Genomic DNA, 19,977 nt, shown 5'->3' with positions numbered 1-19,977 from the left:
CTTGAAAACATGTCCACAGAAAAACCTGCACACAAATATTTATAGCAGCTTTATTCACAATTGTCAAAAACTAGAAGAAAGTAAAATGTTCTTTAACAGGTGAAAGTATAAACAGTGGTATACCCATACATTAGAGGGATTTTTTTAAAAAGAGAGGGAGGGATGAGCTATTAAGCCACACAAAAACATGGACAAATCCGAAATGCATATTATTACTATGTTAGAGAAACCAGTTTGAAAATGCTACACACTATATGATTCCATTTCTATAACATTTTGGAAAAGTCAAAACTATAGAGATGGTAAGTGACTGTAGGGAAATGGAGAGGTTGGGGGTTTATGTAACATGGGATTTAAAAAAAAAAAAAGGCAGTGAAACTATTTTCTATGGTATTGTAATGGTGGATACATGACACTACGTATGGATTTGTTAAAACCCAAAGAAACTTACAGCACAAAGAGAACATTAATGGGTGAAAAAATTTTAGAGAATCTTACAAGCTTGAACAATCCCAGGATGTAATGCAGACTGTGGAAAATTTTTCTAACTGTACTGCAAGTATATAAAATAACCTCATCAAGCTGAGGGGGGAGTTTCAACCTGAGTAACTTTGAAAATGAGTGGATTCCATGAGACTAAAAGCAAAGGAACTATGCATAGCACTGTACTCTAGTTGGTATATCCGTTTCCAAAAGGTATAACTGATATGATTCTGAAACCACTATACATGGTGAATAGTAGTTCCACCATGTATACGAATATGGGTTAACAGTTCTGAACCCACCATACATGTAAACTGAAATTCAACAATTAGGTAAATGGATGGCAGATGGCTAGAACCAAGTGTCTCACACTGGAGTGAAAGGCTGCAAGCAAGCAAGGGGAGAAGGCTAGAATGATCTGTGTAGTGCTAGATTAGAGCTGGAGATCTCAGTTCTAAGAATTTCAACCTAGAACTCCTGTTTAGCTGCCATAGATACCGATGGATAATATATATTTATAGATATGTGTATTTACTCAAGTTAGTACATACATATATATTTCCTTCCTCTGTCAGCTGAGTGGTCCTAGAAACAATATCTCAAATGTTCAAGTCTTTTTTCTAATATTATTTTCCATTAAAAGGACCCACAGCTCATTGAGGAAGTGGCTGATTCTAGGATTGCGGTAAAGATATACAAGATGAGCCTGGAGGATTTTATAGTGCCAGAAATTAAGGAAATTCTTTTTTATTTTATTTTATTTTAAAGATGTGGAGTACAATTCAGGATTAGGTACATAAGTGATCATTACACAGGTGAAGTTTGGGTCTCCCATTAATCCTCACTTCATCTGGTTGGGGAAATTCTTAGGGAAATAAAAACAGAAAACAATGAATGTGTGTAAAAAAGACAAAAGAAATTTCAACAGGCAAAGATAGAACATTTTGAACAATAAAATAAAGCAGTATTGGATTATAACTCAAATATAAAATTAATATCCATGGAATCCATTATGATATTAATACATGACTTAATACATGAATAAATGGGAAAGAACAGACAAATGCCCCATGCAGACTCATTTCAAAAAATTTATGAAGATATTCTGCCCTCAAAGAGGTGGAGCATACCATACCATTCCTAGAGTTTGGGCTGCACATAGTGACATCCTATCAAAGAGCACAATGTAAAAAGGGAAGGAAAAAGAGTAACTTCACAGTGGAGAAACCTGGAGAACACTTCTGTTGCAAGGTGATAACAGCATCAACAGTGATATGTCACGTTGATAGTAGGTCCCTTTACAAGATGTGATGGGAAGAGCACCTTTACTTAAAAAAAAAAAAAATGTATAATCTTAGTCAATGCATGAGAAAAACATCTGTCAAACCCCAACTGGAGAACACTCAACAAAACGTCTGGTGAGTATGCCTCAGAACTATCAAGGTTATTAAAAGAGGAAAGAAAGAAAAGGAAAAGAAAAGGTGTGGGACTGTCACAGCCTACAGGAGCCTGAAGAGACATGGTGACTAAATGTGATATAGTATCCTGGATAGGATACTGGACCAGAAAAGCACACTAGGTCAAAAACGTAGGAAGTTTGAATAAAGCATGGGTGTACAGACTTTAGTTAACTTTAAAAAACATATTAAACATTTATTTGATATACATTTATATTTATATAAAAATGATATACTATTTATAAGTAAATCCTCTGATATTGATCCTACCAGGTTGGTAACACAGTAAAAGATAAGTGTTCAAAAACAGTGATTCATGAAAATTAAACTATGACACAAAGAGTAGACTTTCTCCTGAAGGCAACAAGAAAGGCTTAGGGTGAGAGAAACGTATCAACTATATCGTAAGTCAACGAAGTAAATGAAGACCCGCCTAAGCCAGGTCGGGAGCCCTCCCCTTCACCGTCTCAGATCGCCCCGCCCCTCCCACTATTTATCCAACGGAAGGTCGGCTCCAACTAGGTCTACTGTGCGCGTGCGCATGCGCATCATTTGTTCGGCTATCTGCAGCGATGCTCTCTGAAGCAGCTTCTTCAGCCTGGTCACTGCCAACGTAGACGCTACCGCCGCTTCCTTTGCTGTTTTCGCTGCCGCCATTTTGACGGCAGAAAGAGTCAGGTTCTCGGACAGCTGGAAGCAGTGGTGGTGACTGGTACGGATGTTTTCCGCCCGCGGTAGCCCGCCCAAATTCGCCCGTCTTGGGGCTACAGCCCTCGGTATTGCCCCTACTCCTCCTTTGTCCCTGTCGTTGTCCCCAGTCATCCTTTCACTCTGTCTTTAAGCTCTGTTCTGCTTCCTTACCCTTCAACTCAGCCCGAAGCCTCGACTGGAGCTGTTGTAGTATAGCTCTGGCCTAGGTGGAAGTGCCGGCTTAGACTCTCGGGACTGAATCCTGACGGCCCGCCCCCCGGGACTGACCCGAGTTGTTTTTCCGCCACCACAACCTGGGGGCTCCGAGCAGCACGGCGTCCTCGGGTGGGGGTGCGGGGCGCTGCGCCCCGCGCGGGCTGGGGGCGGGCTCTGGCCGGTGTGGCTGCGGGGAAAGCTTGGCCTTTGGTCCTGTCGTGGCGGCGGGACACACGGTAGATGAGGGGACGTCACCCGAGCTGTCTGTGGGGTTTAGTCTGTCACTAGCCTGTTTTGTCCTTCTCCAGGAATAACTTTACAAAAGGGAAGCTGTTTTGCTACTGTCCCGTCCGGTAGAGATGGCCAATGTGAGTAAATGAATCTTTTAAGAACCAGTAACTCGCGAGGAAATGAAGGGATGGGTCTATTTGTGGCATGGTGTTAAACTTCATGTATCCAGAATGTCCACGGGAGCCAGGGGCGTGGAATTATGTTGTTAGGCTTTGAAGGTAGTTTGAACACAAACATTCTTTTCAACATATGTACATATTTTTCCAATTTCATTTTTATAGGTACGGAAATTTGATGCAGGCATCCTTTCAGTATTGTTTTTTGGAGACCTTGTTTAAGTAAACATTGGAACCTATCTTTAAGCCCTTTTTTAAAATATCTTTGTTTAGTTGAACTGAAGGTTTTTAGCAGTTTCAGATACGAAGTGACCTTCCAAATCTTAGAAAATGAGAACAAAAGGTCTTCACACACATTAGAAATATTTGTTGAATGTATCCTGAGGGATTCATATGATAGTGGAAAAAAGGCACATATGAAAATAACTACAGTAAGAGTAGAAAGTAATAACTTTGCAGAAGCTATACAAAGTTACAATGCAGATTCAGAGCTTTATGGAAAGGAGTTTGGGATCACTTGATGAGAGAAGCATTTAACTTGAGTTTTGAAATGTGGTTGAGATTTGCATTATTTGGATGGGAAAGACTGGAAGTATATTCAGAGACCTCTCCACCTCACCCTACCCCTTTCAAAAGTGAGAAGTCATTTCTACTTGCTTTCTTCTATGTAAAATGTCTGAAAGAGATTAGGGGATATGAAGTTGGATTATGAAATGAGGGTCGAGTGATAGTGAGCCTTGAATGCCAAATTCAGTAGTATAGACTTTATCTTTAAATTGTAATGGCTTACTCAGAGCTGTGTGTTGGGAAGATTAATATGGTAACAGTTAGCCAGAATGGTATTTCTGTAATTGAACATGATATATTAAGTCTAAAGGTGTGACTATAGAGACAAGTCATAAGAGTTGACTTCCAGTCTTGGCCAAGTTCTATGGTGAAGTTTTTACATCGTCATAACCTTCACAGAATGGGAATGTTGTAAAAGAAGTATGTGGTATTTTCCAAGGAGAGAAATTAATTGAAATGGAATAGTATGTTAATATTTGACCTGGCTTTTGTCTGTTTGTTGAAATGAATAAATTTGTTCAGTAGGATGAATGTTTTGGAAGATATTTTTATAAATCCTTTGTTAGAAAGAAGTTTATATTAAAATAAATTTAAATTTTAGTATACAAATGTGCTTTAAAAATGTGTAATGCATTTTGTTACATGCATTGTAAATACTGAATGGATGTTGATAATGAAACATGCAGATAGATGTGTCATAGCAAGAGTCATAAATGTCTATCCTTCAGTGTCTAGACAGGTTAATTAAGGTGCCTTAGTGGGGACTATGACAAACTGAATAATGTGCTTCTGAGATAAAGGGAACACCCTTCTCTTAGCTAGAGTGATTTGTTGCTAACTAATGCCATTTAGGTATGTGAATCCACACCTGCTGGATCTTCTGTGTCTTCAAGAAAAGCCAAAAATCTGGAACTTTTATGTGAATCCTGCAATTTCTCAGTGTTGGTATTCAGTTCCAATTTCTTGCAACCAAACAGAAATATCTAGGGATGGATGTTGATGTACTTCGTAGACTACCAGTTTTCAGTCTTTGGTACAGACCACATTTTCTCATCACATGACTAAAAGCAGGACATAGTCCTAAGTCAGTGCACAAAAAGACTCTTTATATACTAATAAGGATTTTATAAAGTCAAAATAGTTTTTTATCTTCCCCAGTCTAGAATCTTAGGTTTATTTGAAGTTAATCATATATAAGATACGTGCCTATTCTCAAACTAAAATAAACTTACTGTTATAATTCTGAGCAATTTATGGGCTGTCACTTTTAGTTATATTCATTGACTCAACCAGTGTCATAAAATCTGTCAAGTTCTCACAAAATATTTCACTTCCACAGTAAAAGATGAGACTTTTATATGTTAAAGTTTGAAACAAATTAGTACTATTATCAGCTATTCCTTTCAGTGGGAAAATTAGATACTGGTTTGTTTTGCCACTAAAATGGAATTTGGTGATTGGATTTTCTTAGGCTAGGTACAAAACTCACATTTATTATGTAATTTTTGTTAAAAGTTGTACCATCAAGAAAAAATTGTCAAAATACAAACTATTGGCCTTGGTATTCAGGTCAAAGTAATAACTGACAGTTTTTAAAATTATTTGAGTAATTTTATCTTTCCTTCTGTTTTTGTTTGTAAAGGAATGTAAATGATCACACCATATTTTAATGATCATACTAAAACTAGTGGTAATAATAGTGTATAGGATTGTTAAGGAATTTAAGTAAGACAATGTATGTAAAGCACTTAGCATAGCATCTAGCCCCATAGTAGCCAACATTGACTATTTACTATCACATGCTTTCAAATAAATAATGCCCCCTTCAGGTAATCTCCTATCATGTCTCTTTTTACTTTGAGCCTTTGCTTAAAATATTTTTGGAATTTAAAATTTTAAATTGTAGCCGGGCTCAGTGGCTCACCCTGTAATCCCGCGCCTTCGGGAGGCTGAGATGAGTGGATTGCCTGAGCCCACAGGTTCGAGACCCGCCTGGGCAACTTGGCGAGCCCTCATCTCTACAATAAATCAAAAAATTAGCCGGGCGTGGTAGTGCATGCCTGTAGTTCCAGCAATTTGGAAGGCTGAGGCAGAAGGATCGCCAGAGCCCAGCAGGTCGAGGCTGCAGTGGCCGGGAGCGGCCACTGCATTCCAGTCTGGGTGGCAGAGTGAGACTCCAACTCAAAAAAAAAAAAAAAATTTAAATTGTCTTTAGATCCTGAGGTAGGTTCTCTTAAATATCCTTAGTTGTAAAGGTAAATTTATATTATATGAATATCTAAAAGTTTGTTTAATAAATAAAAAGTCAAATAGTTACCATTTTTGTCTCTTGGGGTAGGTTGGGTACAGACCTCAAGAAAGGATGCTTAAATTTTCAGTTGAACAGAATACTCTGGAGACAGACCTTGTGTTTTGGAGACACATATCACTAAAGAAGTTATATTTATCCAGGTTTTGACGAAAGAGTAGGAATTTGTTAGAATTTCTTGGAAGAAGGAAAAATATATCTTAAGCAAAAGAAATCTTGTGGCAGTTTAAAACATTCAGAGAAATATGGGGGAATGTTGAGATATTTTTATATGATTAAAGAGTAGAATAAGGGAAGGACGGGTAAAATTTATACGAAATTATATCAGGTAGAAAGACAAACTTATGGTGAGAAATGAAATTAGAAAGAACAAATGGGGTGAACTTCAGCATATTGTACTACATGAAAGGGAAATAGAATGATTCTGAAGTATCAAGTAGTAGGAATTTTTGAACTTCCTAGTAACTAGTTTTCATACCACCTGTCTTACCCACTGCTTCCATTCTTTATACTGTTCAGAGTGGTACAATCCTTGTAGTTTCCCTTATTTTTGTCAGTTTACTCTGACTCTTTCCTGCTCTCAGATTCAGATTCTGACTTCTTGTCTTAATGTAACAGACTCTTTACTGTCTGTGTCTAACATAAAGTCCTCTGTAGTTGTCCACAAGTTAACTTTCAAGCCTCTTTTTTATTGTATCCCTTATATTCACCCTCACTGGTATTTTTCAGTCTTTGAAATATACCTTTTATGTCTCTCTACATTTGTTCCTGAAGATCACTCATCAAAATGCACCTTTCCTCCAGCAAATGTTTACTGTTTCTTCAAAACCTAGTATATCCCCTATGAACTGTGTTACCTCTCCTCTCAAGAATCTTTTAACGGTTTTTTAAATCTTTTGCTAGCATTTCACAGATGATATGTCATTTTTTTTTCTTTTCCACTAAACCAAGAGTTGCCAATATTTTCTGTTAATATAAAGGTCTAGATAGTAAATATTTTAGATTTTGTGGGCCGTAGTCTCTGTTGCATCTACTTAATTCTGCCATTATGGTTGGAAAGCTGCCATAGGCAGAACATAAATGACTGAGAATGGCTTTGTTACAATAAAATGCTATTTACCAAAACAGTGGGCTATACTGGGAAATAGTTTGCCATCCCCTACACTGTTATTTTGACCCAAGCATTATGTTTAGAGTTTATGGATATCTACACATTCACCCATTATAATTGATCTCATAGTCTAGGAAATGAAAATACAAGCAGAAAAAAATGTACCAAAAAGACATGTGCAAAGATGAAGGAAAGTGGACATTTTGCAATAAAATCGAGAGGAAAGAATGATGTGGGAGATAATTACCATAATTTATAGTGGTAAAAGAGAGAAGAGTTAGAAAGTAACAGATTTTCTTCCAAGAAGTCTTGAAAGTTATTTATCAAGGGTAGAAGAATCTTGTTATGCTGCCTTTTTGGTGTTGTATCTAAATAAGATAACTTTTGAAGATTTCCGTTCTCTCATGTGGTACTTTTGAATTCTGACCTTTTAAAATATTTGTTTTTATTTTAAAAATTATATATAATGCTTGTCATATAATAGAAACTCAGTAAAAGTGGAGTAATTGTAGGTTTTAAAAAAGCATTTCAGTGTGAAGATTTGCCAGAGTTGTCTATGTAAATATAACAGTTGTATCCAGAATAAATAATTTTAATTTTTGTGTCATTTTTAGGTGCTTTGTAATAGAGCTAGACTGGTTTCCTATCTCCCAGGATTTTGCTCTTTAGTCAAAAGTGTTGTCAATCCCAAAGCCTTTTCAACTGCAGGATCATCAGGTTCTGATGAGTCTCATGTGGCCACTGCACCTCCAGATATATGTAAGTGAAACTTGTTATTGCTTTATTTGTAATTGCTTCAAAACATATTGAGTTCAGTTTCCTCCAATTTTTCTTCTTGAAGTTTTACAGATTTTCTGAAGTTGCATTTATTCCACTAAAAATAAATCAGAGCTCTGTCTAAATATTTATATTAGAAAGCTATGATATAAAAAAAAATACTGGTGTCTAAAGCTAATTTTTTAAACTTAATTTTTCTTCTGTCATCAAATACATGTAATCTTCCCTAAATAAATCTCCTTTAGTCCTGTTAAACCATGTTATTACTTCGTCTTTATTCTTTGCCAATTTTCAAAAACAAAGCTTGTACTTTTTATGTATTACTGTTTATTGAGTCAGTAACTCATCTGCTGTATACAAAGTCTACTTCTAATCCATTTTGTATACCACTGTCATGCTAATGATTCTAAACTATTTTAATCTTGTCACTTTCTTGATAAACTTTATTTTTCATTACTTTCAGCAGCAGTTCCTAAACTATCCTCAAGCTATGAATCCTTCAAGGTCAAAAGAATAAAGGGGGGAGGGGGCGTGGGAGGGTGTTCTGTGGTAGGTAAGTTTGAGAAATAATACTGCACGCCATATTCCTGTCTTGGAGGTTTACAACGCATGCAAAAACATTAAAGGCTCTTAGAAACTTAATGTGTCCTAAAGACATTGTTCATAGAATCCTTTGTTCATGGAACATGTTATTTACAATGTAATTTAAGTTTACTTGGGAATTTCAAACTCTTCTTGCCTCAGTTTTCCTTTATAACTTTGACTACTTGCAGTTTATATCCCCTGAAGTATAACCATATCTGCATCGTAAATGAAAGGCTTGTTACTCAGATTATGTAAGGGGTTAGTAACCTGAATATAAAAGCATTTTTATAACTCATTAGCAAAAAGACAAGAGTAGAAAGGGTGTGAATAGGCCTTTTACAGAAACTAGAAAATCGAAGTGACCAGTAAACACATGAAAATGTGCTCAAATCCACTATTAAAATGGGACACCTATTTTCCCTAAAGAACTATAAACTATTAGACCTGAAGAGTCTTTAAAAACCATCTTGTTCAAAAATAGTAACAGGTTTTATCTTGATTAAACTAAAGTCAATCATTCTTGGCTTTCTAGATAGAGTCTTGTTATTCAGCATGATCTGCGGTAGTTATCATCCAGGAGCTTGTTAGAAATACAGAATCTCCTCCAGACCTGTTAAATCACATCTGCATCTTAACAAGATCCCAAATGAATGCCAAGTACGAGTTTGAGAAGTATTGTTTGTGTTCAGCAGAAAAGGGTTCCATGATTGAAGGGTGATGTATGTCATAAGTTTGGAAGGAGGGATATGGTGGCTCTCAAGATCTACTAATGAGGCAACTATATTGGCCGTTTTCAGTCACTTTCTGACAGAATATTCAAAAAGATCTATTTTTATTGCCAAATAATGTGCACAGCAATTCTTCCTCCGTTTCCCCTGTTCTGAATAATTATTTTGTTTTCTACTTTATTCTTTTCTGGGTCTTTTTGAATTTTTATAAATTAGGATATTTTTTGAATTTTAAGTGAATAATGTGGTCTGTTTTGCTGTAATTCATGTGGCTGGTAAACAGAGCATTACATCTCATAATGTGTGATTTTTTTTCCCCCAGTTCATTAATGTTTTATGCCACCAAGTAACATTGGCTAATGCCCCTTCCATAGGAGAACCATTGTTAAGTTAGTGTCTTTCCTTTTTTGATCTTTTTCTCCTTATTTAAAAACATGAATATGAGGATGTAAATAAACATTATTATACATACTGTGTATGATAAAGTCAAAGAATACATATTATTTACATATTATTTTTTGACTTAGCGTTTTCTTTTAATGCAATACATCCTGGACTTCATTCAGTGTCAGGCTTATTGTCTTCTTTTTAATGACTATCAAGCATTTCATAGTATGGATTAGATTACCTCATTGAATCTTTCCCCTAATAATAGACTTGACAACTGGTTGCTTTGATTAGTGCTTTGGAAACAATATGAAACTAAGTTATCCTCAAATATGAAAGCAGATTTCAAAAATCTATCTTTTTGGTAAAAAATATATTTGTAAGAAGAGCATTTTTTCAGTCTACCAGGACACTTGACTACTAAGGAGAAAATGATTCAGTTTTTTGTTCCTCTTCAGGCTCTAGAACAGTGTGGCCTGATGAAACTATGGGACCATTTGGACCTCAGGATCAGAGATTCCAGCTTCCTGGGAACATAGGTTTTGATTGTCACCTCAATGGGACCACTTCACAGAAGAACAGCCTAGTTCATAAAACTTTGCCTGATGTTCTAGCAGAACCTTTATCAAGTGAAAGACATGAGTTTGTGATGGCACAGTACATGAATGAATTTCAGGTACATTATTTAACCTTTATTGTGCTTTTCTTACTAGTCCCATATCACTTTTGGATTACTATGAGCGTACTATTTTCATTGAAAAAGTTTTAAAAAATCAACATAATTCAGTACATGTATATACAAAAGCAACATAATATGTGCATTACAAAACTTGGCATTGTCATATACATAGTGTTTCCTATATAATTTTTTTACCTAACTTTAGTTTATAATCTTTTAGGCAATTAAAAAAGTATATTTTTTAATAACTTATTCCAAATATTGACAGTTTAATTTCTTTATTACTAGAAATGTAGGTTATCTGTTTTTCATTTTTAAAAATGGCAATTACAATTTGTATATTGGTCTAATTTAGCCAGTTTTATATTCCTTTAGCCATTTTAAAACAAGAAAATTTTAAGAGATCTCTGAAATTGTTCAGATATAGTAAATGAACAAAAGAATTAATTTCATAGGCTTTTTAACTATTTCTGAGAGGTTTGGGGGTTGTTGCTTTTTTATTCCCCCAATTTTGAGCTTTATAATCTGAAACTGTGTTATTGCTCATTCAGGTGGGAAGCTACATGCAATTCAGGGTTTCTCTCAACTCCCTGATATGTATCATTTTTCTCATTCTTGTGTAGTTTTAGACTGAGTTTTTGATCAAAGCCATATTATTAAAAGCAACAATCTCTCACAATTATGAGTTATATCAGATGACCCGACACTGGGACAAAATTGACATCCTCTATCTTTTTATCTCAGATAATTCCTTCTCGGTTTTCTTGGCTCTTTATTCTTCCTCTGCCAGCCAATTACATTTTTCATAGGTTTCTTTCCTGCATTTTCTCATTTGAATTGCTCCTTGGTCACTTAATCCCTTGGCTTTCTCCACAGGTTATGTTTTTAGAATTCCTAACTGAGTGTTTCTATTTCTGACATTTCTGGCTCTGTATATCTATTTGCTCACTGAGCCATCTCTATTTGGATGTCTCACAAGTCCCCAGATTTTGCATATCTTAATACTGAAGTAGTCCTTTTTTCTCAAAACCTGCTCTTACTCCCATAAAACCAGTAGTATTAATGACATAGCGATCTTCCCTCTGTCCCTAGATAAAAATTGTAGCATCAACCTTGATTCCTGTCTTCATCATACCCCCTAAATAATGTAAAAATCTCACTGCTTCCTTCTCTGAAGTTGCTTCTAAATTATTAGTGTCCTTTCAATTCTCTACCAGAATTTTTATCTGGATTCTTTATTTTATCTGGATTCTCAGAGGCATTATGCATGAAGGACTATGGAGATAGAATAAATCTAGGTTCAGAGCTTGGCCCTGCAATTTATTTAATTTTATAACTTTGTTACTCAACCTTTTCAGGTCTCTGTTCCTTTATATATATAATGGAAATAATAATAACCCTAGCCCACAAGATTACTGTGAGGATTAAATGTCAAAATTTATGTAAAGTACTTAAATTCGTTAAGCGATCAATAAATGTTACCCTTTAACTGATCTGTCACCTGGTCCTCATTACCATAGATCTTCCACACTGACACTGACCCATTAGCTTTTATATTTGATCTTGCTATTTCTCATTCCCCTATAGACTAAAGTCAAAAATTTCTTAATGTGGCATAAATGGTGTTTCATAATTTTGATCCCTTATCCTTCCCACCTTATCTCCCACTGCTGCTTACTTTGCACTCCAGCCACAGCATACTTTTATTTTTCTTAAATACAGCATTCTCTGTCTTTGCTCTGTATCTCTTGCTGGACTGTTTTTCCTTCTGAATTCCTAGCCTATATACCACCTGTTGTTTACATGTCTGACCCACACATTAATTAACTTTTAGCTCAAATATGACCATTTCAGTCTTTTCCTGATTACTCCCAGCAAAGCAAGTTTCTTCCTCATCTATGCCCCCAGAAAACTTTATTCATAATTTTGTAACACTTTTTATATTGAAGTGATTTATTTATTTATGCTTATTTTTCTTCTTCTAAGTCTAATATACCTGAGCGTGAACACTAGAATTTTTACTATTGTAGTGTCTGTTCCTATCATAGTGCCTGATAGTAGGCTTTCAGTAAATTTTAGGCAAATAAAAGCCTCCGAGCCCTTCCTGTGGGAGAGGCTATACTATTTAATCATGTTTTGTTATAAGTTAGTGTTGTTATCCCCATTTTACAGATTATCAAAGAAGAGATAACTAGATATTACATAAAATAGAGGAGGTAACATTGTTGGACACACAACATTTTAGTTTCTTAGCTAATTTCTGTTCATATCAAGTCTTTATTTTATTCAAAATTTTTTAGAACTTTAAAATCATACTCATAGAGAAAAGTTTAAGTATATAGGAAAACATTATTACATTTAGTTAGATAATTATTTATAAAAAACCTTTTCTAAAGAAGACAAGTTCATAACAAGCAAGATAATCATTTTATTTGAACTTCAGATTTTATTTACTTATGTTTTTGTTTTTCTTAGAGTAATGATGCACCTGTTGAACAAGAAATTAACAGTGCAGAAACTTACTTTGAAAGTGCCAAAGTAGAGTGTGCAATCCAAACATGTCCAGAATTGCTGCGAAGAGGTATGTCATGCTTTATACTTTGAAACACTAATGTGTATTAGATAGTGTTACTAATTTTTTAATGTGCTGAATAATGTATATAGGAATTAGAATGCTTTGCTCCTTAATATTTTAATGTATCTGGCTGGAAATGATAGCATGGCCAAGATAAGAGGCTTTCAGATGTCTCATGACATCTGACTTCATACTGCCATTTTTAATAACTTTTTTTCTAAAGTGTAATTTAAGTTATTTCTACTGGGTGATTATTATAGCTATAATTTCATGAGCTAACATATAGTACCAATACAAATCTTAAACATTTTTGAAAATACCAATAACGTGTAACCTCGTTTAACCCTCAGAATTTTTGGTAGTAATATTTTAATTCATCCAACAAATCAGAAAGCGAAACCAAATTCATTTTACCTTTTCAAAAATAATATGCATTCATAAAAATAACTTAGTGCCATAGTAATCTAACATAATCTGTGTTTTTCAAAAGAAGTATTTTTATGCATGGTTTCTTTCTTTCAAAAACAATTTCTTTTCTCTCTGAAATTTTTATTTTTATATCATTTGTAGATTTTCAATCACTGTTTCCAGAAATGGCTAATAGCAAACTAATGATTCTGACTGTAACACAGAAAACTAAGAACGATATGACTGTTTGGAGTGAAGAGGTAGAAACTGAAAGAGAAATGCTCTTAGAAAAGGTAATTCTGTCAGTTGCTAACAATTTAATATGTGGTCTTATTTAAATACCAGTGAATCAGCATTTTAAAATGATGACTGTTTTTTCCAGCCTTTTTTCATTCTTTGCTGAAGTATTTCAATACTAAAGGACTTAACATCTGTTTTGAGAATAAAAATGCCACTTTTATTTTTTAGTAGTAAAAAACCGTAGATTCTGTGCAGTACTTTCCTCAATTTTTTAAGAATATGTTTGCTTTATGAAGTTTAGAAAATAAGGTAAAAAAACAACAAAAAAGTTAAATTAGCTATATCTATCTTTACCTATCCCTCCCTCCCTCTCTCCTTCCTTCCCTCCCTCTATCCCTTCCTTTCCTCTTCCCCCACTTCAATCTCTTCCCTCCCTTTCCCCTTCCTCCTCTCCCCTCCCCCACCTCTCCCCTTCTTCTACATCCTTCTTTGCCCACTTAAAACATGTCAAGTAAAAAGTGAAAATTACCCCAACCATCTCCAAAAAGTAAACAGTGTACAGTACAATAATAGTATAATACTGTATACCCACATTTTTCCTGTCCTTTGCTTTTAACCTAAAGATATGTTTTGATACCTTCCATGTGATTATATATACATATATTTTCACTCTCTGCTATTACAGGGAACACAGCAGTGACCACCTTTAAACATATATTTTCATGCACAGTAATAGCTATAGAGTCCTAAATAAAGTATTGCCTAATCAAGGGATATATGCATTTTATTTTATTCTTTTTTTTATTCTTTTGAGTTGGGGTTTCACTCTGTCACCCAGGCTGGATTGCAGTGGCACGATCACGGCTCACTGTTGCCTCAACATCCTGGGTTCAGGTTATCCTTCCACCTCAGCCTCCCTAGTAGCTGGGACTATAGGTGCATGCCACCACACCTGGCTAATTTTTTTTTATTTTTTGTAGAGACAAGTTCTCACTATATTGCACAGGCTGGTGTCGAACTCCAGGCCTCAAGCAGTCCTTCCACCTCGCCCTCCCAAAGTGCTGGAGTTACAGGTGTGAGCTACTGTGCCCAGCCTAGGGGTACGTGCATTTTAAATTTTGATAGATACTTTAAATTTACCTGCCAAAAAGATTGTCCTACAATATATGTCAATACCCTAGCTTATGCTGGATATTAGCATTTCTTTTTAACTCAAGTTAGCAAAGGTGCCCAAATTAGAAAGCAAAAGTTCTCTCTAGACTGCTGAAACACCTGGAATTTGTGGGGCAAGGTACTGGAAAAGATGAATGTGCACAATGAGGGCTCCTGAGTAGTCTGCAGAGCAGATCACGCTGGTTCCTTAGCCAAGAGCTGAGCTTGGGCACCTTCGCTAACTTGAGTTGGGAATTCACTGCAGGATAATGTTAGGAATTGTTTTATATTTTATTTGGGGTTAGATTTGTGGTTTTCTTCAATTGTAAAAATACCTATATTGGAATTTATGTATTCAGTATATATAAAAAAGCTGTCCCATGTATAGCTTTAATAGATTTTATGTAATATTTAACAATCGTGAGCATATTAGTTATATACTAATTAACAAGGAAGTTATAAAGAGGCATAGGAATTGTCTCTGATTTTAAGGAAATCTGAATTTAGAGAGTTGGAATTTAAATAGGCAATAACAGTAAACATTTTCAGTTTACATATTCAAATAATTCTTAATATGTACACTTATTGCTGTCATTGAAGTGCTAGAGAGCTTTAACATGTGTATTGCATTAGTGGTCCTAATTTTTGGTCAGTTAAAGATTCTGAACTTAATTTGATACTGACTCCAGTGTAATTCTAAGTCAGTTTTCTATAATCAGTTTTAGGGCTTTGAAATGGCAATATGCTTCATCTTGAGATTTCTAATTTTGTAATAAATGAAGCTATTATCTGTGAAAAAAATTTTTTTATTGAAGATTTGTTAGTGATTGTTTAGGAAACACACCTAGCTCACCCTCTGAGTAGATATTTTTATGTTTTATGGTTTAAATCTATTCTGATTTTTTCCAGTAGATGTCAGTGTTTGCTCCTGGTTCTTTTCGTGATAACCCGGGATTCTTTCAGTTAATGTTTGTAAACATTTGATTGCATTGTTTTGCACTCCTTGTACTTTTTATGTATGGTACATCTGTTCATTAAATTGAAATATATCCTTTTTTTGAGTCAGGGTCTCACTCTGTTGCCCAGGCTAGAATGCATTGGCATGATCATGGCTCACAGCAGCCTCAACCTCCTGGCCTGAGGAGATCCTCTCACCTTAACCTTCCAAAGTGCTGGGATTACAGGCATGAGCCACTGTGCCCAAGACCACTAGACCTTGTAGAGACCAGGTCTCACTATGTTGCCCAGACTGGCCTCAAACTCCTGGACACAAGCAATTCCTCCACCTCAGCTTCCCAAAGTGTTGGGATTACAGGCATAAGCCACTATGCCTAGCCTAAATTGAAATATATTCTAATGACTATTTTCTAAACCATATTTTGTAGTTTATTATTTTTAAGAATCAGGATTAATAACATACAGCAGAAAATGTAAATATTAAGTATGGGGAATAACCTAAATAATACAGTTTTATCATACTGTTTATATTTGTTAGTTTACAAGAAGGTATTAGGAAAAAATGAGTTAGCTTAGGTGGTATACCCTGTATAACAGAGTGACAAAAGACAAAATTACAGCAAATTTAGTTTAAAGATCTAGTTAGTTTTTATTTGCAATTCTAGAATCTGTAAAATAAAATGAATGTTATAAGGAAGTTTGCTTTATAGACAGAAGTGTGCTGTAAAAACATAACAGAGCAGGAAGCAGATTATTCCTTTCATAGTTACTTTCCTCATAGGATTAAAATAGAGGGACATTCTTAATCATGCTGACTCAGGTAAATGAGGCCCATTCTGATTGGTTTCTGTGAATCTCCTGGTTTATTTGGAAAACTAGCCTGTTTCAGAATTCAGTTTGATTAGGTGGCACCTAGCATTGATGTCTCCTTTCTAGTTTGGTCTCCTTTTGCTGGAGCCTACTGCAGGAGGCTAGTCTAAAAAGTAGCTTCTCATACTATTAACAAAGGCCAGATAGTAAATACTTGAGGCTTTATAGGCCATAGGGTCTCAACTAGTCAACCCTTATATAGTTAAAGCAACCATTGACAATATGTGAATGAAAGAGCATGACTGTGTTTCAATAAAATTGTCTTTATCCAAACAGGCAGCAGGCCAGCTGGATTTGGCCTTGGACTGTAGCTTGCTAACCTCTGAATTAGGATACAGCCTTGATTCCTGAGGCTTAGACTTTTGAGATCTCAGCTGAATACCAGAGGTGTCTTCATTCTGAGTGGGTCAGAATTTCATGTGTCCCTGCACTGCATGACACCTAGTATCACAGCTCAGCTCCCAGGCCCGCTTCTGGCAGTCTGTGCTAGGACTCTTGGGATCTTGTGGCATGAGTGCACAGTTCAGCCCTTGGCTAAGAAAGTAGGGTGGACTGTTCTGCATATTACTGTGCTCTGCCCTACAAATTCCAGGTGCTTCAGCTCTCTAGAACTCACTTTCTACCTCATCAGTTCAGAAGTGCCAACACTTTGCTTAGGCTCCATTTCTTTGCCCTGCAACAAGAAAGTGTTCCCAAAGTATCGCCAGACAGAAAGCTGGAGCAAATATGGGAGTGACTTCAATTGTTCTCCTTCTCCCTAAGATTACAGTTTTGTTTGACCTGTTCAGGGTCTAAAAATAGTTGCCTGGTATATTTTGATCAGTTTTATAGTTTTTCAGTAAGATGGTGAGTTTAGGACATATTACTCTGTTGTGTCTAGAAGTGGAACTGTGCCCTTGTTTTAAAACATTTTTGGTCTCTTGCTTTTTTTCCAACATTGTGATCTGGTCTTGATAGTTGTTACTGTCTTCTCACCTTTTACACTTCTGATAAAGCCAATATCAAAGAAATTCTCTCTCCCTTTCCCTCTTTCCCACCCTCCCTGCCTCATTCTCTCTCTCTCTCTCTCTCTCTCTCTCCCTCTCTTTCTTTCCTTGCCTCCTCATGCACAAAAAAAAATATAAATTAGGATGTTAAGAATAAAATGTGTATGTATACATGCACATAGTATGTAGTATTATACACTAGTAGAGTACATAATGAAAAGTTAGTACCCTGGTTAACCCTGTATTTCATCTGTTCAGTTTTATTATTTTTATGTGTCTCTTCAGAAATATTCCGTGACTGAGTGGATAGATGTGTTTTGAAGCACATACAAATATATGTTTTCAAACAACTATCATTCAATCTAATGAATGGTTCATATATTTTCATTGTAACTATTTTATATTATACCCTTAGCTATTTCTGTCATCACCATAATGATACAAAATAGCAATTATAGTTGATAATTTATGACAAATTCAGAAGTTAATAGCACAGAACTGATTAGAAATCGTTCATAAAGTAAGAAATAATTTTAAAGAAAAAATATAGAATTAAGACTTTTTGGAAGAAAATTAAAGTGTGTTAACCATTAATCTTTTGGAATGATGAAAATAATTGTCTGACTTTACAGTCTAATTTACCATTGGTTTTTCTTTATTAATCGTATTGAGTTCTCTGAAGCAGAAGATACTCATTTAAAAATTTATTAAATAACACTCTGTATTAATGCCATCTTGAGCATATTATTTGTGCCTTTTTCCTTGTAGTTCATCGTTGGTGCTAAGGAAATTTGCTATGCTCTTCGAGCTGAGGGATACTGGGCTGACTTTGTTGACCCATCATCTGGTTTGGCAGTGAGTAACTACATTTTCAAACCAGATTATATGAAGTAGAGATTATTTTTACTGTAAAATTGCTTATATTTATAACTTTGATAAAAATGGATTATTTAGGACTTTACAAAAAATCACCATTTTACCCAAGGAAGAAGTACTGTAGAGTCAATTGCATTCACAACTTTTGAGAGACCTCAGTCACTCAGAGTAGAACTTAATTTCCATCACTTGAATGCTTTTAATAAAAGTTAATAACAGGTGTTTTTTTTGGAGTTGGAGTTTCACTCTGTGGCCCTAGCTGGAGTGCAGTGGCACCCTCAGTCTACTTTCTTTAAGGAAGCAGCAATTAAACAACATATAAGGTTATATCTTGAAGAAAATAACTGAACCACCATTTGGTCACATTTTAAGTATGTTTTTCAATTATTAATAGCTGTATCACTTTTTGAATCTTAAGATAGGACTGTATACCATTCTCAAAGACAAATAAGATATAGTGGAGACTAGAAATGGAACACTTTTGCTCTAGGCTTTAGTTTCCTTATCTTGTATGAAGGAGGTGACCTGTAGATAATTGTCTAGGGTTTATTTTACTTTTAAAGGTGTGTAATATGCACTAGATTCTAAATAACATGGAATGTGCTAGATCATTTAACATTTCTAAAATGCATAGGTTTTGGGGGGAGGGAGTGCTAGGTAGATGTTATGTGACTTTTTCCTGGAGTATTAAAATAGATGTGTTCATGTTTTCCTAAAAATTAATTATTACTACAATGTCTTCCTTGCTAATGAAAATACTGTTTCATTTTTATTTCCTCTAGTTTTTTGGACCATATACAAACAACACTCTCTTTGAAACAGATGAACGCTACCGACATTTAGGATTCTCTATTGATGATCTTGGATGCTGTAAAGTGATTCGTCATAGTCTCTGGGGTACCCATGTGGTTGTAGGAAGTATCTTTACTAATGCAACACCAGACAGCCATATTATGAAGAAATTAAGTGGAAACTAGCAGGAATGTTAATGTATTTGCTGTACTATTTGTATGTTACATTTGGATTGATGTATAAACATTGTCAAAGACTACAGTTTTAAAAAATACTTAGTTCTAAGTATTTATTTCAACATTTATTAATTTACAGCATTTGCAAGTGATTTGAGATTTTAAAATTGAAAATGTTCATTATTTGTATTACCACTGATTACATGTTAAGTACATCCACATTAAATAGAATATAGTAATTAGCATGTAGCCAGGGTATAATCTCTTATTATTTCTCTCCTTTATTGGGGAAAAAAAACTCAGTTTTAACTGTTTTCCTCCAAAAATAAAAGAGACATTTAGTTATGATAACCTGTGGTTTTTATTACAATATTTTAAAAATATAGTTCTTAAAGATTTTTCCCTCTAACCATTTAGGATAGCTAAAAAAAAAGATTCTTAAGAAACTTAAGCATTGCCGGGCTCCGGTGGCTCAGCCTGTAATCCCACGCCTTTGGGAGGCTGAGGTGAGTGGATTGCCTGAGCCTGCAGGTTCGAGACCTGCCTGGGC

At 35.2% G+C, this 19,977-nt stretch overlaps 1 protein-coding gene across 3 annotated transcripts; it reads left to right on the top strand.

The window, feature by feature from the left end:
* Window positions 1-2,355: 2,355 nt before the first annotated feature.
* On the top strand, window positions 2,356-19,772 carry MMADHC (methylmalonic aciduria and homocystinuria, cblD type). 3 transcript variants are annotated; one of them, XM_008062888.2, is made up of 8 exons: window positions 2,356-2,652; window positions 3,155-3,214; window positions 7,854-7,998; window positions 10,175-10,392; window positions 12,871-12,976; window positions 13,541-13,671; window positions 18,352-18,438; window positions 19,242-19,772. In XM_008062888.2, exons 2-8 carry the CDS (start codon window positions 3,206-3,208, stop codon window positions 19,434-19,436), a joined length of 891 nt encoding a protein of 296 aa, XP_008061079.1. In that variant the 5' UTR covers window positions 2,356-2,652; window positions 3,155-3,205; the 3' UTR covers window positions 19,437-19,772. The 3 variants fall into 3 exon arrangements, with proteins under 3 accessions (XP_008061079.1, XP_008061081.1, XP_008061080.1); XM_008062889.2 differs by lacking the exon at window positions 2,356-2,652 and adding an exon at window positions 2,655-2,716; XM_008062890.2 differs by lacking the exon at window positions 3,155-3,214 and having other exon boundaries at window positions 2,356-2,716; window positions 7,933-7,998.
* The last annotated feature ends 205 nt before the right edge of the window (window positions 19,773-19,977 follow it).

This window comes from Carlito syrichta, unplaced genomic scaffold (assembly GCF_000164805.1).
Source record: "Carlito syrichta isolate Samal-C Ts95f unplaced genomic scaffold, Tarsius_syrichta-2.0.1 Scaffold305876, whole genome shotgun sequence".
NCBI classification, from domain to species: Eukaryota; Metazoa; Chordata; class Mammalia; order Primates; family Tarsiidae; genus Carlito; species Carlito syrichta.
Note: the sequence above shows the minus strand (reverse complement) of the source record. Positions and strands in the feature narration are given on the sequence as shown.

Coding starts and splice junctions, on each gene's coding strand:
- MMADHC (XM_008062888.2), top strand. Junction 12,977..13,540: donor TCCAGAATTGCTGCGAAGAG/GTATGTCATGCT, acceptor TATCATTTGTAG/ATTTTCAATCACTGTTTCCA. Junction 13,672..18,351: donor GAGAAATGCTCTTAGAAAAG/GTAATTCTGTCA, acceptor TTTTCCTTGTAG/TTCATCGTTGGTGCTAAGGA.